This window comes from Microtus ochrogaster, chromosome 1 (genome assembly GCF_000317375.1).
Source record: "Microtus ochrogaster isolate Prairie Vole_2 chromosome 1, MicOch1.0, whole genome shotgun sequence".
Taxonomy (NCBI): Eukaryota; Metazoa; Chordata; class Mammalia; order Rodentia; family Cricetidae; genus Microtus; species Microtus ochrogaster.
The window spans coordinates 16,310,213-16,334,450 of NC_022009.1; the positions used below are offsets into that span (position 1 = coordinate 16,310,213).

General features: G+C 34.0%; 1 protein-coding gene across 15 annotated transcripts in view; it reads left to right on the forward strand.

Annotated features, from left to right (window-relative positions):
• Positions 1-24,238, forward strand: part of Gphn (gephyrin) — a 351,545-nt gene that overhangs the window by 153,640 nt on the left and 173,667 nt on the right. For 10 of the 15 annotated variants that reach the window (XM_026779610.1, XM_026779623.1, XM_005343244.3 and 7 more), the window contains exons 4-5: positions 135-227; positions 15,247-15,285. In XM_026779610.1, the coding sequence (XP_026635411.1) occupies positions 135-227; positions 15,247-15,285 (132 nt within the window). The remainder of the gene's footprint in view (positions 1-134; positions 228-15,246; positions 15,286-24,238) is intronic. The other 5 variants (XM_026779613.1, XM_005343246.3, XM_026779635.1 and 2 more) reach the window with 1 other exon arrangement.

Sequence of the window (24,238 nt, forward strand, 5' to 3'; positions counted from 1 at the left end):
TAAATAAATAAATAAATAAATTTTAAAAAAAGTCTTTATTGTTGAAAGAATCTTGTTTCAATGCTGTTTGTGAAATGATTACTTAGAATTTTGAGCAAACAAGTAAGTTTTTCTGTGTGTTTATTATCTTTTAGGAAACTCTCATAGATTGGTGTGATGAGAAGGAACTTAATTTGATACTAACAACTGGAGGAACAGGGTTTGCACCACGAGATGTCACTCCAGAGGTAAGCCAGAATGCCTTTCTCATATTCAAGGAATAAACTAGTTATATTATTTTTTATTCTGTTTAAAATTTTCATATTCTAAGACTTTTATAAGCAAAACTATTACTTATTTCTATGACAATGCAAATATTTGGATATAGAAGTTTTTGAAAATATTTCCTGACTTTATTTTTATTTACCCTTGAAATTGTTGAATATGAGGAACTTTGAACTGTTCTAAAAATTTGTCCTTCATTTGCTTTTAGCAGCTACACATCAGGTTATAGCAAATTTTAGCCATTTCAATTCAAATTTGGATCTGGTTTCTTTCTTTTTGAAGTACCTTTGTCATATGTCTCAAAGTACAGTATATAATTATTATATATTTATACTAAATTTACTCTAAATTCATGAAAGGGCAACATATTTTCCATATTTTAAATGTGAATAATATTTAAATATAGAACTTAATAATCTAAATAAAAATACCTATTGTTTCTGCTATAGTAAAAAGAAAAATTAGGGAAAGAATGAAACATGAATTCAGAGAAAGGGTCTTTAATTTCTTTTTTAAAAAGCCACAAATGTCAGTCGTTACTGTGGAGTAGTGGAAAAACTTATATTACCATTATGATTTGCTTGCCGTTACCCTCAAGTAAATGTTTTTCGCTCGATTTCAGCTTAATAATTACTATGTCCTTCTATTTTCAAACCAATATACTATTGTATCTACTGCCTTATAATCAGGCTTTTTCCTTCTCTTAATTTATTAAATAATAATTATCTTCATATATTTTTAAATTTTGATCAGCATTAGATTTCACAAGAATGCATGCATAAATATAGTTTGCTAGGCCCCTCCCCAACTATTGCTAGTTGAAATATATTGGATAGATTACCAGAATCTGTTTTGCAAACAAATCTTTATGTGACATAGATGTTCCTAATCCATAGACTGTACTTGTAAATTCTGAGTACTACTGTATACTTTTTGAGAATCTAGTTTTCTAAAACAAGTACTAAAACTTTTATTGACTGTTCTCCTATTTTAGTATATTTCTTTTTATATTGTTATAATTAGTATTATAAATAAAAAAACATTTTCTTTCCAAAATTATGAAGAGTTGTTTTGTGGTAGTGTTAAATTAACTGCATAAATCAAAGGATCCTCTTAGGAATCTGTTTAATTTCTCTGTCCTAACTTGACATCTAACAATAGGTGGTATTTTGACCATTTTTGTTATATGAGACTAACAAGAAGTTTGCAGGGCAAACTGTCTTTGTAGAGTTGTGGTTATATTTTATGTTGTTTTCTTTGTAAAGAAACCACCTATATGAAGGTAATTGATTTTAAGAATTTGGATATTATTTAAATGATATTAAGCTTGTATAATGAGTCCATAGTTTTTGTATGATGGTTTGTTACGTTCACACTAGTATTTATTTTTATATCAGAAAAATAAGAAGCTATAAAATTCATTCATAACCAAATAATAGTGTTATTTTTAATTATAAGGAAACAGTTTACATCAATAAGTATCTTGTTTACTGTAATCTCATTACCTATTAATTCTTTTCCTCCTACTGACCAGCAAGGTGACCGTAGGTGGCTGGATTCATTTTCATTAGTCATACAGGTGTGGAATATTTTTCTCACACTATGTAGTTCCTCAATTATTTATATACCAGTTTCCTTTCATATCAATTACATTCGATTTTGACTTGAAGTTGTTCAGATTATCCAAATTCAAAGCTCAGAATCACAAGATTGTCTTTACATCTGATGTCATCAATAAATCTGGAATTCCCCAGATTATATATACTTTGTTTTTCTAAAAAGCCTGTGGATTCCCATACTTCTTTCCTGCCAAAATATCATTAACTAGAATGGCATACAAAACTTACTTATTAAAGATATACAATTCAGAAGAAGCTTTATTGAAGAGAGACATAATTCAATATATAGGAAGGAATACTAAGAGAAATCCCGTGCTTTGTTCAGATATGTTACAATTAGAAGACCCAAATGCATTCACCAATTTTTGTGTCATGTGAATCTTAATGATCAATGGCTTTTGTACCACTCACACTGATAACTTTCTATGAATGAGACTGAAAGTTTCAACATTCTGGTAACTGAGTGTTTCTAATAACCAGCACTATCCAGAGGCTTTAGAGATCCTCTTTGTGAGTTAAAACCTTGTGATGGATAGGAAAAGGTACTCACTCCTATTACTTAGATTTCAGGAGTATGGGGATTATGCATATTGATCCAGGATTAGTCATTTAACCACTCGCTTGTTTAGTTTCCTTAAAATAAGGGAAATTGAATTATCCATTTTCCTGGGTTTAAAAGTGGTGAACATTTTTAAAGATTTCTTTTATCATTTATGTGTATTGATATGTGGCAGTATGGTGCATATATGTATGTAAGTATATATATATTATGTGTGTGCGTATATATTCATGTATATAAGTATATGTACACACACTTACATAAGTATACATACATTTACATGTATATATATTTATGGAAGTATATGTGTAAGTATATGTTTATATACTTAGATGCATATATACAAACACACAGAGACACATTCATATTAGTGTAGGTGCTCAAAGAATTTAGAAGTAGCTGTCAATCTCCTGGATCTAACATTACAGGTGATTATAAAGGTACATGATGTGGGTGTTGGAACCAACCACTAAGCCATCTCTGCATCCCCAGCTTTCATTAAACTTTACAAAAATTAACCTCAGATGTAACAGGTTTCATTATGGCATTTTCATAATACTTTGTTTTGGTTTGTCCTCTTTTATTTTGCTCCCCCCCATCTCTTGTCTGCCCCCAACCCTTCTGCCTCAAGAAGTTTCCTTTGAAGTTCATGTCACATGCATTCAATTGTTTTCTGTTATGCTATTCCTTTTTCCTTTAAATCTCTCACCTTTGATACCATTTTCTGTGTTGATGAACTATATTAACACTCACTTTCACATGGAAATATATATTTAAACTTAAGTTGTAAGTATTTGATGAAAGCCACGCCTAAAATTTTATATGAGTTTGCTTAAAATAGTTAAAAATTTTCTTTTATTGGCTATGTAAGTGCCAAGTTGTTGGGGAGGGTTTTTTAAAAGATAACTGCTAAACAATTAGTCTTAATAACGAATTCAGAGTCTATCTATGAAATCTTCAAAATCTTGTGAAATTGATTTTTAACTACTAAGCATTGTATTTGATCCTTTCCCATATTTATGTAATTCAGGAATTTATACTATTCTAATATATTATTTTCTCTTTTTAGTACTATATGTTGATTAAGCTCTCATTATGACTTTTTATGTTTCATATATCAAAAATTGAACAATATTTTGTTCTTAAATATTATTTAGTTACATGAAATGCAGACATGTTTGTAATCTTTTATGCATGTAGTAACTACCTATATAAAGCATTAAGCTTATAATCTATGTATGTACTCAGTATCTTTGTTTAAAGCAGTGATTTATTTCAATATTAATAACTTAACCTTTATTGTTTATATCACTCTATGTTTTACATATATGAGAGTGCATCTGATATGAATATCTATGACAAAAGCTCTTTAAAGACTTTAATAAACATTTAAAAAAAGACTTGGCCTCCAAAACAATTTTTCATTTCCTTTATACCTTTTAGTAGATACAATTTCCATACTATTTTAAATATAAAAGCATGTTTAATAGAAATTATAATTTTAATTTTGAACGTAACTGTATAACGATTTGTTTATATATTGAGTATCTTGTGTATTTATACCCAACAGAGTAGAGGGTATTGCTAGGCACATTTATCTATATACAAATGTAAGTAACAAATTTTTTTAAAATAGTGTAAGAGCTTACAATTATACAATGATACAGTTACTCATTTGACATTTAAAAATAATGCACAGTTCCTCTCTATGGGACTACTATTTTGAAATTATTAATTGTCCATTAGTTTGAAATACAAGCACAATTATTTGTCAGATATTTGTGCTATCAGGGAAGAAACATGAAGAGTGAAAATTATAAATACAATTAAGGAAATAAACCAAACTTATTGCCAATTGGTATGGATTATAAATAAAGTAAAATTTAATTAGCTTAAATTTCTTTCTAATTCTGTTTTAAAAGGATATGGAAATAGAAGAGTCTATAAGGTTGTTTCATGTTACAGCCTTAAGGCTATGAGCATTTATTTTCCCTAAACTATGGATTTGTTTCTACTTTTTAGTTCTGAATCATAGAATATCATTCAGTTGATAACTTTATGCCTCTTACTTTCATCTTAAACGTAGAATTCTATCAAAATATATATGCTAGCATAATCACAGTCTTTAACTTTTTATCCTCATTTTAACAGGAAACTTTTATATTTATAGATGTATTTCATTTCTTTGACCTGACAGTTGGGTAATTTGTTTGCACTGTAAAACACTAAGAATTATAAAATTCTATGAACATAAGGAACCATTGTTATCTATTAGCTCTTTATGTTCATGTATTGCCTTAATCATCTATATCCAAAAATCATTATTATTTAGACTTTTCTACACATAGTTCTGTCATGGTAGTTAGAAATCTTTTCCATGAAATATCCACTTTGTTAATCAAAAATTAGTGCTATTATATAAGTATTTGTTTTCTGTCACCTTCTTAAAGTTCATAGTTTTCAGAATTTAATTATGTTTACCATAAGACAGATTTTTTACCTAATCATTAATCTTCTTTCTTACAATTCTTAAAAAACAAGAAATCAGTTATTGTAAAGAAGATAAAATTGAGTTTAGTTACTAATTACCTTTTAATGTTTCTCAATTTTTTATTCTATTGAAAGTAAAAATTTACATTTAACAATTTCACCTAAAAATTAACACCCATCGTTTTAAAAGCAAAACATCTCTTTATAAAAGAAGCACAGTGAAACTAATGCCTTTATTCATTTGTCTTATAAAGAAAAATGTAGTCTGACATAAATCATTTGAGTCATTTACTTTTAGCTGCATATCAGTTTTCTCTAGAAGACATTGATTATTTCACTGCATGTATCATATATTGATACTTTAGAATATTTAACTGCAATATATGTTATGACCCTTGAGACACACACACACTTACACACTAAAAATACACATGCTGTGGATATTCTTTTATAGTTCTCTGATTTTTGTTAGTTAAAAAAAGAAATACCCATTAAGCTTAATAAAATTTAAAGCAGCTGAAATGAATTAGACTTGTAAATATGTCAAATCTCTTTTGTGAGTAGAATCATGTGACAATGTCAAATTGCCCACAAAGCATAATACTCAAACCCTTTATATTTGAAATATTTTAAACTAATCTGAAGATCTCTGTTTTCAGATTTGGTAGCTACACTTGAGTTTATTTTAAGAAGCTATCCTGTAATTTTTATGCAATTGTTCTAAACGTGAGGACTATGTTCCCTTGCTGTGTTTTTTTTCTATACATGTGAAGAAACAATTTAGTGTAAGTAAAAACTTTTATATGTTGTCAGAAATGCCGGGATTTGAGTACCGGCTCTACTACTTCGTGTAAAATTTGAGACAAGTTAAGCTATTTAAGCCTAAATTTTCCTTTCTACTCACTAATGTCTTTCTCTCAAAGTTTTTGTCACAGTAAATAATGAAAATAGTCATTAATAGGCTTTGTTGAGTCTGTATATGAAATAAGGATGACAGTTGACATTTTCCTACTATTATTTTAAGACATGGGACAGAAAAATAAAAAGAATCTACAATGATATGAGAATTATTTGTAGCTTCTGATAACCTGCATCTGAAGGTTAAAAAGCTGTTTGTTTATTTATTGTAGCTTGCTCTATTTTGTCTTAGGTCTTTAATTTCATTATTAGTTTAAGTTCCTATAACTTGGTTTGAAATGACTTCGGTGTGTGAAAAGATAGCTTTTTTTCAATGGCTACCAACTAAATTAATCTATCATTGACTGTTGTATGAAAACACAAACAGGACTGGGGAAATGACTCAATCAGTGATGAACTTGCTTCGTAAGCATGAAAACCTGAGTACAGATCCCTTGCACTCATATAAAAGTTATATAAAAGATAGATACAACAGCAAATACCTATAAACCCGTCATTGGGATTGGTGGTGGTGTAGATGGCAGATCTAGGGAGCTCATTGGCCAGTAGCTCCAGGTTCAGTACCGACCTCAAAAAATGTGGTGTAGAGCATTAGAGGAAGATAACTGATGCTGACCTTGGCCTCCGCACATGTCTTCAGGGGCTTGTGCACCCATATACACGAGCATACATGATGGTGATGCAAATACACATGCACACAAGCACAAAGATTATGCATGATTATTACATACCATATGATGTTTTGATATATGGCTCTTACATTGGCAGAAACAGTAGAAGCCGTCTTTATTGGTAAAGTCTCAAATTAATTTTGAAAAACAGAAGTTTTTGAAAAAATAGTTCTATTTCAGAACTCAAACATATGTATGAGCTTCCACACTGCTAATAACTTCACTCCTTGATTTTATTAAACTTTACAAATAGTTATGAAGCACCTTGAGCTTTGCTGAGCTTAGTGTTAAAGTATATAGTTACATGATAAATCATAACGATATAAATCTGATACCAAAAATATGCTACCAATTCAAGCCAAAAGATTTTCTTTTACAAAACACTTGAGTATTTTATAATTTAAAATGGTAGAAATCAGTTTAAAATATGCAGAGAGGAATTTATTACTGATGGTAATAAGAAAAGTTAAATTTATGAGGACTGTTAATATGAATATAAATTTCAAATCTTCCTGTGTAGAGCAGAGGACATAACATTGTGTATAAGAATGAATAATCTAGATTTAATGTGTTTTAGAATGCTTACAGGAGGACAATGTAGAAATACCAAAAAGTAATCGTCATAATTGAGAGATTGCGTAGAAACAACAACTTATAAATACATTATCTCCAAATAAGACATTAAGATCATACCTCCAAAACCTAAAATGTCCCCTTGGAGTTAGAGAGTTTGCCTAGTTGTTAAAGTTCCTGCTTCATAAAGCAGGGCAGTCTAAGTTCAGATATCTAGAACCCCATAAAGAGTGGGGCATAATGATGCACACTTGTAATCCTAGTCTGTTCAGGCACAAACAGGAGACTCTCTAGAGCATGCAGATCAAATTTTCTTCCTAAATCAGCAAGGTCAAGATTCAGCAAGAGGCCCTGTCTTGTTAGATAAGGTGGAGAGCAGTAGGGACAAACACAGGACATTGAACTTCATGCACACATGTAAATACCATAAATGCACACACACAACATGCAACATGGGCCCGATCTAATTTCACATTTCTCAAGTATGTATCAACAAACAAGTCAAATTGTTTATTTTTGAGAAATATTTTTACACCCTCATTTTTAAAGTGGGAGGCATTGTGTGTGATCATAATTCAGAAGTAACGTGCTTGCCTACCATGATGAAGGCCTTAGACATGAGTTCTGACAATGGGGGAGCCTGGAGGGAGGGACAAAAGAACAAAGGCAGGAAAAAAAGAAGCGTCCTGATTTAGTCTGCCAGTCTAGTAACTGTCCTCACCATTATTTGTGCAAAAACTGCTGATAAGTACATTTCAATTTTGTTGATTTCTTTGTGAATCTCAGTCAGTAATCAAGACAATCAATAAATACTGATTTTTCTTAGTCTTCTATATCTACCATTTTCTGTAAAATTGATGTTTGTAATTATGAAGAAATCACAGTATCAGAGTTTTAGGAAACAAAGGACCTTTGAGTATAAATCCTGAACATGTTCATTTTATCATTCCCCATCTTTTGCCTGAAGATCTGAATCAGTATTTCTTCGTGAACTTTCATTGGTGGAAGATTCCTTATTGATTGAAAACCCAGACATATTAAGATAAGTTGACCACATTATGACTTACCTACTTGTTATTGTGCTGCTTTTGGCTATGCATAAGAAAAAATTAATTTTGTATAACGGTATAGGTCGAGGAATACAACATTTTTCTCCAGTCTTCAACTTTTTTTAAAATTACCTTTTCATTAATCTTTTCGACCAGCCACAAACTTTCTCTGATTTGATGCCCTTTCCTCAGCCTATTCTTCAAAAAGAAAAGCCCAATTAAAAAATAAGGCCAGCAGAAAAATTAAAGGCATAGAATTACCTTTAAAGGCATAGAAGCACTTAAATATGCTAATTAAAGTTGAGTTTCCAGTTAAAGCCATCAAAATGAAAGTCTTCTATACAACTTAACAACATTAAAGATGGAAAAATACATTATGTCTAGACAGTATCTTCCAAAACTAATAGAAACACTGAGCCTATAATTTCGCAGCAGATGTGGTTCTCTTCACAAGACCTGTACAAGGTGAAGCTAATTAACATTATAGCATAGTTTAGGGAGGGATTCATGGGCCTCAACCCTTATCTAAGTTGGTGGCTTCTGAGAGAAGGGAACTAGTTTTCTTTAAGGGTATGCACCTTGATAAATTGGCCATGTTGTCCTAGTGAATGGGAAACATCTAGAAGAATATAGACAAAACAAATTGGATTTGCTGAGTTATTGAATTTAATAAAGAAAGAGACTTAAAGTTGGGAAGGACAGGAGGTAGAGGTGAGGGTAGATTTGGGAAGAATTAAAGGGACAAGTTGAGAGTGAATATGATCAAAATAACTGGTTAATACATATAATTTAAGACAAAAATAGGCATTGCCTCTTACATCAGAATTTGGAAAATGAGGTAATCTCAATCATTTTATATGTAAACAATTCACAAATAAAATAATATCTTCAGCTTTCTTTTCTTTTTTGTTTTTTGAGTTTGTTTTGGTTATGGGTTGGTTTTTTTTTTTTTTTTTTTTGAGACAGGGTTTCTCTGTTGCTTAGACCAGGCTGGCTTTGAACTCACAGATATCCACCTGCCTCTGCCTCCTAAGTGCTAGAATTAAAGGCGTGCGCCACCACCATTTGACATCCTCAGTTTTCTTAAATATATGTTTTATTGGCATACCTTTTCCATGGAAGAATGTGTTCTAAGATTTCATAATGCCCTCCTAGGGAAGAGAGATCATACAAATTATGGAATACTTGCTTTCTAATTGACATTCTTCCTAGAATTGTAGTGTTGCCCTTGTAGCTATTTTTAAGGCAATGTGGACAAAACAGTGTTTTTTGAATTTAAGTCAGAACCACATTTTACTAGTATGTGACTTTATGCAGTTTATGCAAAATATACTTTTTGTACCTAATTTTCTTATGTTCATGATGAACTCTTGAGTGTTTAACTCGTAGAATAATTATGTGAGGTAGTATAAATAAGCTGTTTTTCATTCATTATTTGTTAATATAAAAAAAACACCTTGATTTATTTAGCTCACAGTGTAAAAGACTGAAAGTAAAGGTTTGATAGCTTTATTGGTCTTGCCTCTAATGTGGGTCTAATAATGGATAGAATCATAACAAGAATGTAAATGAGATTAAGAGTTCATATTGCCAGGCAGAAAGCAATTCAGGCTTATGAAACAACACAACCTGAAGAGACCTTACAGGACAAACAAGGGCTTTTCAGTTCTTCTTTGAGGGCAGTAAGACCCATAGTACCCCACCCACTAGTTTCTACTTTTTAAAAGTTTCATATCATAACCCAGTATCATCCCAGTAATGAAAAGCCTGTAACATGTGAACTCTTGGGAGAAGAAATCATATCCAAACCACAGCTAGCTCCCCAAGTAGTATTTGCCTCACTCTGTTGTCCGTGCTGTCTTAGGACTCTTGAACTAAATCAGTCAGTCTTCCTGCCTCAACCTCCCAAATATCTGCGATTGCAGACATGTATAATAACTATACCTACTTTCCTTTTAATATTATCTGCACTATCAACAGAGCTTTAGCTTGAAACATAAGTGAATAATGGTTTGTTAAATATTGAAAAGACTTCCCTGAAGAAGAAAAAGAAAAGCTGAGCATGCTAAACACAAAAGTGTAGTTGTAGAAGAGGCAAAGGAAACAACTGAGGGGACCTGCTACATGCTCATTTTATCTTGAATTTATTAGAGTGTACAAATGGATGACATTATTTTCCAGCTAACACTTGCACATATGTGTGTGATTTTTTTTCTTTTGACTTTTTGAGGGGCCCACCACCCAGCTCCCAAATAAAGCACACGTAGAACCTTAGCTTTGCTGATTTCTTGCCAGCCTTTCTTAACTTAAATCATCCTATTTTTTCCCTCTTGGGTTTTTTCTTTTCTTACTTTTATATGTTTTCCTTTCCTACATACTCCGTGGCTGTCTGTGTTGCTGTGTGGCTGGCCCCAGTCCTCCTTTCCTTGTTCTCTCCTTACTCCTCCTCTTCCAGATTTCTCCTATTTATCTTCTCTGCCAATCCCACCTATCCTTGCTCCTGCCTCGCTATTGGCAGTTGACCTGTTTATTAGGACCATCAGGTGTTTTAGACAGGCAAAGAATCACAGCTTCACAGAGTCAAACAAATGCAGCATAAACAAAAGTCACACACCTTAAAATAATATTCCCCAACACACATATATTGTTATAAAAGAATAGATGCTAGAATAGCAGAATAGTATCACAAGATGATGTTAATATAATTAAAAACAAAATAGCAATATGCATTTGGTTGATATTAACTCTAAACACAGATTTAGCTAGAGACATAGTCTTACTATAAGACTTGAGAGGAGAGATGGCTCAGTGGTTAAGAGCATTGCCTGCTCTTCCAAAGGTCCTGAGTTCAATTCCCAGCAATCACATGGTGGCTCAGTAAAGAGGTCTGGTGCCCTCTTCTGGCCTGCAGACATGCACAAAGACTTGAGAATATTCCTTTCAGTCTGATTATAGACAGAAATCAGTAATGTAAATTAATCTATATTCGATATCATCTATAACTATAAAATATAATATTGGTCTAACACAAACTTTATTATAGTTTCAACAAATATATACACACATATATTACCACAAACTTAAAATAGTATCACTTTTTAACGTGACAACGTTATTTATGATTTTATGTTATTACATGATATAGACCTGATAGGAATTGATAAAATGATTCGGAGACAAATTATTTGGGATGATCCTAATAATTATGTCAGTGTCATTTCCTTATAATAGAACATAGCAAAAGCATACCTGCTATTAAATATGAAACAGTGGCTGGAGAAATGGTTCAGGGGTTAAGATCGTGCAAAGGACCCGTGTTTATTTCTTTTCATGTTGGGTCAATCGCAGCTGCCTGGGACTACAACTCCAGAGGATCAGATACCTCTGGCCTCTGTGAGCACCTGCACTCTTGTGCACAGACACACATCCACACATATAACTAAAAGTAAAATAAATATGTATGAAATGAAAGAATTAGCCAATATGCTGGAATTTTCAATTTCAAATATTATTAATAGCACACAGGTAGGAATTGTCAGAAGGGATATGTTCCTTCAAAATGCTTTGAAGAAAGCAAAATAATGTATGAAAGTTTACTGTTACCTGTTTAACTTCACTGGGAAAGTTTGACCAAATATAAAAATAAAAATGCAGAAGAAGCAGTTAAGAATTCTAAGAGGTTTAATTTACATAAAAAATAATTTTCCAAGAATGAAGAGACTGTAGTGATGGTTGTCACTAAGACAATTTTGTTGTCTACCCTTCACATTCTTCACTTCTTTCCGTCAGTTTGCAGCAAATAACATAATATTCTTGTATGTAACAATCCTCAGGATTGGACTTTATGGAGGAAAAAGATAGGCCACTACTAAGAAGTGGTTCTGTACAGAATTTTTCAAAGAGTAGAATTATTTGTCATGAAGTTTAAATATTTGAGCTAGGTGAAATAGGTTCCAAAAAATCTAAATTATACAAAAACTGTTGTTAGATTTAGTATTCTTATAATGTATCATGTTTACTGTAATGTATCTCTTGCTTGCTATTCAGGACTCCATTTTACACATAGCCTTTTTATAGTGGGGTTGCTGAATAATAACTCCACTGGTGATGTTTAAATATTCACATCATACACATTATTCTTAAATAGGATAGTCAGGAGTTTGGACAATTATATGACAGTCGTGAAACTGTTCATAGTTCCTGTTTCCTTTTTTCATTTACTGTCTTGCCATTTTTAAAGCTTACTAATACTGTGCATCATTAAAGTGGGATTCTTTTTTGTGGAAGATGAATATCACTGTTAGAAATAAGTACTATTTAGAAGAGTGAGAGACAGCTTTTATCTAGTAGTCAAAGCAAATCCTCGTATAAACACACCTTCCCTCCTAGGTGCATCACTGATGACATTAACAATTTGTCGTAGCTTTATTCGGATTATGTTTTATCCTTTGTCTTATGAATATAAATTATCTATGGATATCATACTTACTTTTTAAGACACAGATGGCAAAGCATTTCCAGAAACTATATAGTTTATGTCACCCAATTCTGACATCCCTATAGCACAAAAGCAGCTATAGGTATTATAAATGATTGAAAATTCCCAAATCTAATATAAGAGATATTTATCCAGGTACAAGAGGCAGGCAGAACACCAAATATACCAGACGAGCAAAGAAAACCCCATGTCACATAATAATCAAAATACTAAATGTACAGAACAACAATAAAAAAAAAGGATATTGAAAACTTTAGCAGAGTAAGGTCAAGTCACATATAAAGGCAGACATAGCAGAACTGATGTTCTACACATCCTGAAAGAGCACAGATGACAGCCCAAGCTACTGTACCAAGAAAGGTTATCAGTCATAAGCAAAGGAGAAAGAAACATTTTACATAATAAAAACAAGTTTAAGGAATTTGTTACCACTAAGCTACCTTTACAGAGAGTACTGTAAGGAAACTTTGCGTCAGAAAAGGAGGTTAAATGTGCTCCAGATGGCACAAGAAATAAACAAACAAATAATTTGAGAATATGTAATCAGTAGAGGTTTACAAGTGATTGATTGAGGATGACTATATTTTATAAAATTGTTGTAATCACTAAAGTTTAACTTTCATATACAGTTTTTACTTTAAAGGTTATTTTATTATTTTGTTTGAATCATTTTAAAATGTAAAGATGATTCTCAGATTGCCAGTAATCTGAGAAAACATACAATAGGCAGAGTCTGGTTTCTAGGCTGTAATTTACTAACCTCATGTTAGAGATCTCCTACCCTTTGGTACTAGTATCCTTATCTGCTAACCTACAAACTCAAAATATGTGTGAGCTTTCAGAATACTCTGAGACTTTAAGAAAAAGAATCCTGTTGGGCAGTGGTGGCACACACCTTTAATACCAGTACTTGTAAGGCAGAGGCAAACAGATCTCTGTGAGTTCCAGGACAGCCAGGGCTGTTACTCAAAGGAACCCTGTCTCTAAAAATCAACGAAAAAGAATACTCCCAAGAAATTTAGCTTCCTCAACTTGAGTGTATAATATATATGTGCTTTTCATTATGTTAAAGATACAGAGGAGAATTTCCCTATAATGGGTCAGTGAAGTGGCTTATAGGGGAAAGGCACATACCTCCAAGCCTGAGGAGTTTTATTTAAACCCGTGTGGTGGAAGAAGAGAGCTGGCTTCAGAAAGTTGTACTCTGACTTCCATTTTATTCTGCAGCTCATGTGTGCACACACTACCCCCAACATGCATACAGCATAAATAAATTCATTTTAATGTTTGTTAAAGGTCTCCATTAAATTTATCATGAAGATACAAAAGTTTACAATAAATTTACTAAAACATCTTACATAAAGATGAAGCATAAACCCAAGAAAATAAGTAATGCACAATATTAGTGATAAATTCTATGGATCAAAATACACCCAGGAAGGATGATTAATAGTCTAGGCAGGAAAAATCAATGTAATTAAAATAGGCCATTTTTTAAGGAAGATGACATTTAAGCAATGACCTAAAAGAGTAAAGAGGAATAAATCATGTAGAATTATTATGTCCCTTTAGTGTGATAGAGTAGAGGTATAGGGTGACTGGCTTATATTTTAATAGGAAACTAGTTGGGAGGCAATTAATATAGTGTAGGTGAAAACAAAGAGAGTCACTTAGATCCAGAAGGAGGGGGGAGGAAAGAAAATTAGAGGTTCGGAGAGGAGAGGAAGGGAGGGAGAGGATGGCAGGAGACAGGAAAAGTTCGTTTTGAGGCCAAGATTTCACTGTTTAACCCTGGCTATCCATAAGTGCATGATTCTCCTGCCTTAGCCTCTCAGGTGCTAGAATTAAAAGGCTTTGGCCACCATGCCTAGCTAGTTGATATACTTTGAAAGAAGTAACACATAGAGTAAGGGTGAGAGAAGTTAAGTAAAGAGTCAGGATTTGGCTTTTGTGATTTGAGGAATGAATTGTGAAATTCCATTTATTGAAATAAAGAACAGTGAAGAAAAGATAAACATAGTGATTTAAATTAGGGCTTTTACTTCAGTCACAGAAATATGAACTGCCTTGGAGCTCAAAGAAAATGTCTGCAGAATTTCTGAGTCATTGATATTAATTAAAATCTAAGACAAATGATGGGATCACCAAGCTCTTAGCTAGAATTAATGTCTATTTATTGGTTTTACTGGCCCCTGTTGTTTTTTTTCCCTAACCTACTTTTTAAAAGGTAGGTAGTTTCTAGAAATTATCCCCTCTGCTTACTCATAAAGAATGGAAGGAATCCCAATGAATCAGAACCTTGACCTGAACAGAAAATACCATTAGTTGACCATCCTCAAATTTTGCCATGATGTGAATTTTCCTAAGTACCTCCTTGCTGGAAACTGTTTGCACTGTAGGTAAGTGTGAAAGGGGAGGTTGTGGGAATGATGGGTTGAGGGCTTCCTAAACCTTTCTCAGACCTCAGAAGTGGTTTGATTCTGAGGGAGAGAAGGTTCAGGCTGGTTCTTCTTTCCCTGAACCAGTTCATAGAGCCCTAAATTTGACCTGCTTTCCTCAAACTGGGAATCAGAAATCCCTTTTCTCTTCTGTTTTTCTGCTGCAGAAATTCCCAACATTCCCATTTTGTGGGCTCCAGAAAGGGGTAAGCGAAGACTTCAATCCCAGCCAATCATTTCCAGATTAATACTTTTTAGTGTTTTGGTTTATTTTATCATCATAAAAAAATGCTTGGACCCATTTTTTCCCATCTATTTAATTTCCTTGTGGATTGTTATGTATCTATCTATGTTCTAGGGTCATTCTGTATCCCTGGGCAATAGAGTTCAGATCCATCTGCTGTTTCCATTTGTGTGCTATTCTCTTGTGGATTTTCATTCGCACTTTATGAATTATTTCCTAGATGGAGACACCCAATTCAGGGACTGTTTTCACTGCTCAGTCTCATCTTCTCCTGAATGGTGTTTTGTTCCCCTGCTGACAACTTGTCATTACCTTCCTCTGCTGCTTCTGATGGTCTGCCATTGCTTCTCTGCTGTCCTGTCTTCCTGCTTGATTGCTTTTGGATTTTCTCTTCTTTTTGCCTAATTTCATCTGCTGGACAATTTGTGTTCTCCACTCATTGGTGCTTTACCCATTAGCAAATGGCCTGGTCCCTCCATATCCATCTGCTATTCTAGCATTTTAGACTGCCCAGCATTGTCTATCTGCCCCTCTACCATTCTCCAATACTGTGGCCTACTAAGTTCTCCATCTGCCTGCCTGATTTTGCCCTGTCCATTATGCTTATAATATTGTAAATAGGTACAGATTATTTAGTACTTCTGCTCCAAATGCCTTGTGCCACTGGATTGGACTGCTGACTCGGTTGCCTGACTATTGCCTCATCTTCCTATTTGCTCCCATTGGCTGCACCATTATTTTATTTGAGTCATGGCTTTCATCTCCAGTGAATTTGTGACTTGCTGGTTTGTTCCTACTGCCTCCTTTATATTTCTCTGCATCTAATGAATCACTGGCATTGTTCCCCAGTTGTCTCTAAGACTGATCAGAAATTACTTCCAAGGAAAATTTTGCCTGTGTATTGTCCAAACATGTCTTAAAAATAGGAAAATGCTTTGTTATTTAACAGCCCAGTTCTGTTTACTCCTAAACTGATTTAAAATTCAACTACCACCTATTATTTTTGCTTTTTAATACAAACCATCATTCTTCTCTTTTTTTTAAGGATATTTTTTAAAAATGCATCATCCTTGCCTCAGTTATCTTTCAATATCATGTTATAGATATTGTTTTCTTGTGTGTGGGATCTTTCATTAATTTTTCCATGTTCAAAATTTATTTCTTAATTTATTTTACCTAATTTCTCAAAGATTTCTACAAAACAATTGAATTTTATCTTTTAAGTAAGATCAGAAGAATTTTTGAAACTTTAAAAGTATTAATTATTTTTTTTTGTTTCTTCGTAATTCAGATAGTGTAGCTTTCAGTTTTGCTCTCCTTTTTCTTTAGAGAATATAATTTCTTAGTCTCCATGGTGATTTAGAGATCCTTTAGAGTATCCATCTTTCCCTTCTTTATAACTTCTTTTCTTGTGCGTGGGTGAAGATTTGAAATTTACATTTTTCAATTCTTTACAAAGTGCTTGGCATCCAAAAATATTTTGTGCTGTGAATTTTGTAGTAGTATGTTGACATAAAAAACCAAGTATGACAATCAGAGAATTTTGTAGAGTTTGCAAGTCTAAGAAGAGATATAACATGGGGTGTTTACAAGTGCATGTACATGTGTATGTGTAAATTTTACATGTCCTTTATACATACAGTATCATTATGCTTGAAATGTGAAAAATTATGTGTTCAAGAATAATTCTAAAGAAGATTAAAAGTTTTTTTTTAAACAAGAGAATGGTGTATTTCAAATCAAGTAATGTAAATGGACCTCTAAGAGAAGGGAGTTATTTGAAAGAGAAGGTTTCAGTGAAGGTCACAGATGAGGAAACACAGTTGTATTTAGAGCAGCCGTCATTTTAACTCATCTTTCATCCTGGACACCAAATGTACTTACAAAGACCTTGCTAAAACATCTCTAAGATTATTGATTTCAACCCTTTGTGTATGTATAACACAGTGTGAGCAAAATCTAATATTTTTCTTCTACTGAAAATTTTTTTCAAACATAATATATTCTGATTACAGTTTCCCCTCCCTCTACTTCTTTCAGTTTCTTCCCCCCCCCCCCCACCTTCTCTACCATCCGAATCCTCCCACTTTCTTTCTCTTACTAGAAAACAAACATGCTTCTAAGGGATAATAAGGTAGAACAAAACTAATGCAGTAGATGATACTAAAAATGCAATTGGTTGTTAAAATTTTTTCTTCTCCTTGAAACCAATCTGTTTTCTGTGTTACTTAATTAAGGAGACTTAGTTGATAAAGGGTAGAAAAACAAAATTAACCCCAACAAAGTCTAAATATAAGTGAAACATACTATCTTGTTTCTTCAAAATATTTTTATCCTTATAAATAATTATTTTAAATCTTCCAGTTCTAAAACTTTGAAGACAAAGACTATCTATCTCTAACTTAGTTTCTTTAGGTCTTGGCACTATGGTATAGAATTAGACTTGGCATCAACTAAGAACTCACTTAGAACTTAGAAATCTTCTAAGAACTCACTGAGGCGGCATGCACAGGGTCTGCACAGTTCTGTACCAGAAGGAGTCCTAGAGCTAAAAGAAGGGAACATGTGTCCCCATCTATAACCCAGAATCAATCTCTAATTGATACCCATTTGCGAATGAAAATTTATTCCAAGGGAATTTCAGTGGGGGAAACAAACTACTTTTAAGGGCAAGCAGCACACCCATAAGTTAATGGCCAACAGAAAACAAACTCAATGAGGTCACTGGAGATTACTGTCTCTAAATCTATATCTGTTTCTTGTGCCTTTTCTTGGGTTCCTTTCCTTCTGTTTATTTTGTGAAAGAGATAAAAGGTATTTAGAGCCTGGCGATGGTGGCACACGCCTTTAATCCCAGCACTTGGGAGGCAGAGGCAGGCGGATCTTTGTGAGTTCGAGACCAGCCTGGTCTGCAGAGCTAGTTCCAGGACAGGCTCCAAAGCCACAGAGAAACCTTGTCTCGAAAAACCAAAAAAAAAAAAAAATGGTATTTAGATGCTTTCAAAAATGGTAGTTAACTTCAAAGTTAGGTGACCAACCACCTGTAGGAAAAATTGATTTTATGAACAGGTTTGTTATTAAATTTCTTTGGGCAAAAATTAGGGGTGTTATGTCTCAAACCCAGACTAGAAGACTAAATGAGGTGCTTATTAACATGTCAAAGCAGACTCTGGCAGGCCATTCTCCCTTGGTCCCTACCTGTTATTGGATCTTCTTGCCTGGCATGCCCACCCTAAATTCTAGCCCAGGGACTGTACTGGGCCTTCTTTTCTGCTAGCTTCTCTGTTCTGTATATAACCCAGTCATTTTGGTTATGTGGTCCTTTTAGTCTCTTGGCTGCCATTCCTGGTTGTCTGCTCCCCCTCTTCCCTATCCTCATAGAGCCCGGCTCGGCTGGCTGGGTATGTTTACTCTGAACTCTCCCATGTCTCTGTTTCTGTCTGTCTCCATTTTCTCCCTTATATTTATAATAAAACTCAGACTCTTAGGAGTAGTCATGTCTTTTTTTTTTCATTCAAGGGGCACAGCATCTTACATATTACACAGTTCTTGTATTGTGAGATAGGTATTAAATATGATTTAATTATAAATTATTCCAACATTTAGAGACTCTCAGGGTGTTCTCTGACCGCCATATATGTGTTTTAAAAGCATACCCTCATCTCCTTTCCCCTTATACCCTCTCCCATGATCCCATACTCCCAGTTTACTCAGGAGATATTGTGCTTTTCTACTTCCCATGTAGATTTGATCCATGTATGTCTCTCTTAGGGTCCTCTTTGTTGTTTAGGTTCTCTGTTCCATAGTATGATAGAATCACCTGAAAATTGGTTGAAATAACAATTCTGATAACCTATCCATTCATTATGAATTGAAGTATATGAGAGTGAAGCCCAAGAAATCTATAATATAGCAAGTTTTCTAGAATATTCTGATGCACATTAAAGTTTGAGAACTGTTAACCCTAACCACATTTCACCTTGATGATATAACAAAGTTATCAACAGCCATTGTCTGGTGTGTCTTTGTGGTTTATGGTTATTTACTCACCACATGGCATTGTAGTAATCATTACTCGATTTTGTATTAAATCTACCTAGTCAATTAACAAGCATGTGAATACAAGTAAAAATTTTTCAGACTCTTAATAAGAGTGTATCTTATTACTTGTACATTAAACAAGTAAAAGCACTACACTAAAAGTTTTTCATGGAGTCATGTTGCATATGAAAGAGTTCCACAATAACCAAGAATGGAGTATAACAAAGGTTTATTTTTGGGGGGATAAACTCACAATAAGGGTAGAGAGCCACATTCCTCTGTGTGTGCTGGGAAATGGAACCAAATCCAGCAGTCAAGAGGCCTGTGCATGCTTTTCGTCTGCATTTATAGTACAAGAGACATGCCCAAAGTGGGCCGGTATATTAAAGACTATTGGCTGAAGGAGTTTTCACAGCACCTCCCCCTTTTATCTAAATAAGAGATTCTAAACCTAATACAAAACAATGTACAAAGAATAAATATTAAGTATTGTCCAGGGAAAAGAAGAGGCAAAAACAGACATAAAAATTAGAATTACAGCCAGCATGAACAACATCAAACAAAAAACATATGTTAAATGTTTCAATAGTTATTCTTTCCTAAGGAGTCTAAGTTTTATATTAAAAATGGCTTGGCTAAGTCATGAGAGGAAAGTAACCATGACTCTTTAGTCTTCAACACCATCAAAGACCTGAGAAGGGAAATAATATTACCTGAATAAACAGGAAGTGCAATCAAGCAACTTCCAAAAGATGCAAGGAATAAAAAGGAAAACTGGCTACTTGGGCAATCAACCAAAGACTCATTTGCAGTGTTGGGGCAACCAACTTTGGCTAAGGCCTAGAGTAACTGACAGACCATTTCCTGAGGCAGGAAAATTTGAAAAACCATCTTACCCTGTCTTGGCAAGGTTTAGCAGTCTTTTTGCTTGTATCTTGCTTGTTCAGTCAGGACACTGTACTTTTTGTCAGTAGTTGAGGCAGGGGACAGTTCTTTGCCCAAAGACCAGTTTTGCCAAGAAGAAAACAAGCTCCAAGTGGAGTGTCTTTGGTGCCCAACATTCTCTAAGGAATAGATCGGTCCTGCCAGGAGCAATCATGCCTCATGTCAACAGAATTATAAGGCATTTAAATCCATATTCTACAGTTCTTTGAAGTTTTTAAAAATTACCTATCTATGTGGAATACAATCTCTATGCATGTAAAGAACCTGATTAGTATTTGTCATATAAGTATAACAAATATGGATGACTACTGACCTGTAATTCTTAATGCCTATGTAACTTAAAGACTAAGGCTTCATATTAAAAGATAAAACACTCTTTAAACAAATGTGCTGCAAATAAGGACAATGACCTCAAAATGTAAACAATATATAAGTATCTTAATCAGAGGTAGAAATATATAGTGCTAAAATTGCATCTTAAGCAGAGATAGAAACATGCATACATACAATATGACAAAATACATACAATATTTACAAAATAATGTAAACAGAAATGGGGCATATTCGATACAACAAATGTAATTTGAACTTGTGTCAATATACTATAATCTATACCAATGTAAATTATAAATAATAGCTCACAAGTAATCTCACTATTGCTTATTATTATTATGTAAATCTACATCAGAGTCACTTTACATTTGCAAGTATTTTTATTTAGTTATTATGTATTATTCTATTAGTATTAAAAGTCATTTGTTTTTATCAACAACTTTTTAGAATTAATGTTCCAGTAAAGTTTAAAGGTGAGCATGAATTTCATCAACAATTCTCAATTGTTTATGATACACTTTCTCAGGTTATAAAAATTAGCAATCTTAGGAAGGTATTTTTTTTTTATTGAGAAAAAAAATTTCTGCCTCCTCCCAGCCTCCCACTCCTCCCGCCCTCCCCCCACTCCTCTCCCCCTCCCTCTCAAGTCTGAAGAGCAGTCAGGGTTCCCTGCCCTGTGGAAAGTCCAAAGTCCTCCCCCCTCCATCCTGGTTCTAGGAAAGTGAACATCCAAACTGGCTAGGCCCCCACAAAGCCAGAACAAGAAGTAGGATCAAAACCCAGTGCCATTGTCCTTGGCTTCTCAGCAACCCTCATTGTCCGCCATATTCAGAAAGTCCAGGTTTATCCCCTGCTTTTTCAGTCACAATCCAGCTGGCCTTGGTGAGCTTCCAATAGATCAGCCCCACTGTCTCCGTGGGTGGGTGCACCCCTCTTGGTCCTGACTTCCTTGCTCATCTTCTCCCTCCTTCTGTTCCTCATTGGGACTTTGGGAGCTCAGTCCAGTGCTCCAGTGTGTGTCTCTGTCTCTATCTCCATCCATCGCCAGATGAAGGTTCTATGGTGATATGCAAGATATTCGTCAGTATTGCTATAGGATAGGGTCATTTCAGGTTCCCTATCCTCAGCTGCCCCAGGAACTAACTGGGGACCTCGCCTTGGGCACCTGGAGGCCCCTCTAAGTCCAAGTCTCTTCCCAATCCGAAGATGGCTCCCTTAATTAAGATATGTGCTTCCCTGCTCCCCTATCCAACCTTCCTGTATCCCAATCATCCCGTTGCCCCAAGTTTTCCCCATCCTACCCTTCTCACTTTTTTCTCCCCTTCTCCCCTTACCCCTCTCCCACCCCACCCTTAGTCAGAATGGCTAAAATCAAAAACACCAATGATAGCCTCTGCTGGAGAGGTTGTGGAGAAAGGGGTTCCCTCATCCATTGCTGGTGGGAATGCAAACTTGTGCAACCACTTTGGAAAGCAGTGTTTCGGTTTCTCAGGAAATTCGGGATCAACCTACCCCTGGACCCAGCAATACCACTCTTGGGAATATACCCAAGAGATGCCCTATCATATGACAAGGGCATTTGTTCAACTGTGTTCATAGCAGCATTATTTGTAATAGCCAGAACCTGGAAACAACCTAGATGTCCTTCAATGGAAGAATGGATGAAGAACATTACACATTAGATACACATTAGAGTACTACTCAGCGGTAAAAAACAATGACTTCTCAAATTTTGCATGCAAATGGATGGAAATAGAAAATACTATCCTGAGTGAGGTAACCCAGACCCAAAATGATGAACATGGGATGTACTCACTCATAATTGGTTTCTAGCTACAAATAAAGATCAGTGAGTCTATATTTTGATATCCTAAAGAAGCTAAATAAGAAGGTGAACCCAAAGAAAAACATATAGCTATCCTCCTGGGTAGGGGAAGTAGACAAGATTGCCAGGCAAAAAATAGGAAGGTATTTTTAACTTTAATGTTGTCCTCAAAAAAATAAAGGAAGGCATTTATGCTTTCCACTATACCACCAACATGTAAAGAATAAAGGAAATGGTCAGTTTTTCATGGCGAATTAAAATTTCATTGTTAGGAATATATTTGAAGTCTGAACATGATGCCATATGCCTGCAACCCCGCATTTAGAAGGCTGGGGCATAGGATTTTAAGGCCTGCTTGGGCCACATAGTGTGTTGCCTGCTAGCCTGAGCTACATAACAAAACCTTGTCCAAAACAATTCAAGCAAAAAAATATATATAAAATTTAGAAATTTAATTTAAATACCTTGTTCAAAGAAAGTGGGTACGTGTTACCTATACCCTCACCGACTATTTTAAAGCATTATCTGAAATCAAACTTCTAATTTCTACTATATTTTTTAAGGAAAAAAGAATTTGCTTATCAAATTAAGAGTATATGATTACAAAAGTTTGAAATAGTACAATAATAATTATGTAAATAATCTCAAAGTTTTAATAACATCTTTTTAGCATTGATAACAGTCTATATATACACATTAGCAGACACAGATGGTTCTTCCTATGTTTTACTACTATGCATAATTAAAGGTGTTTTCTTACAACCACTCTTTTGTTTGGTTTTTCTAATGCCTTAGGGTACTTTGTCTTGTTTTATTCTGTTTGGTTTTATTCTCTTATCTTATGCCTTCTTGTACTTTTGCATTTATGGCTATAGAGCTTGCACCAGCTCTTGCCCTGTTTTTTTTTTTTTTGTCTTTCCAATCCACAACGTACTTTGCTTTTTACTCCTAAAGATCAAAGTCTCCCTTTTCTTCAATAACCAGTGCTCTTACATTTGTGTTATTATTATAAATTTTCTATGTTCGTTTCTACTTCTCAACTACTGGTTATAAGTGTGTATGGTTTCCTATTATCTCTGTTAATCTATTAATTAATTAATCTGTTAATCTATCTGATATCTGAATCAAAACTATTCAGTTGTACATTGAACTGGAAAACAGTGACAGAAAACACTTAACTTTGCATGAGTCCCTGGTGTATATTAGGTAATTTATTTATGACTTCTCACTCTCATCATCCTTTAAAGAGGTCATGGTATATTTTATTCTTTTGTTTTGTTTTGTTTTTTGATTTTTTTTTTGTTTTTTTGTTTTGTTTTTTTGAGACAGGGTTTCTCTGTGGTTTTGGAGCCTGTCCTGGAACTAGCTCTTATAGACCAGGCTGGTCTCGAACTCACAGAGATCCACCTGCCTCTGCCTCCCGAGTGCTGGGATTAAAGGCGTGCGCCACCACCGCCCGGCCCGGTATATTTTATTCTTAAATATATGGAAATTTAGAAAGCTTAAATTTTTTCTTCTCAAATCTAGATAACTGTATATATTTATTTCTGTGATCTACTAATGTTTATTGAGCATATGTTAGGTGTTACTCACTGTACAGTGTGATGCAATAGATCCAACCCCTTCTCTTATACAGTATCTCTGTAGCAGCATTGTATAACTTTACAGATATTGAAGTTTTTGCCATACCAGTCATTTTAAAAAGAGAAAATAACCCAGAATAGATTATAATGTTATATGGAAAAGATGCATTTTAAAGTTAAAATTAAAG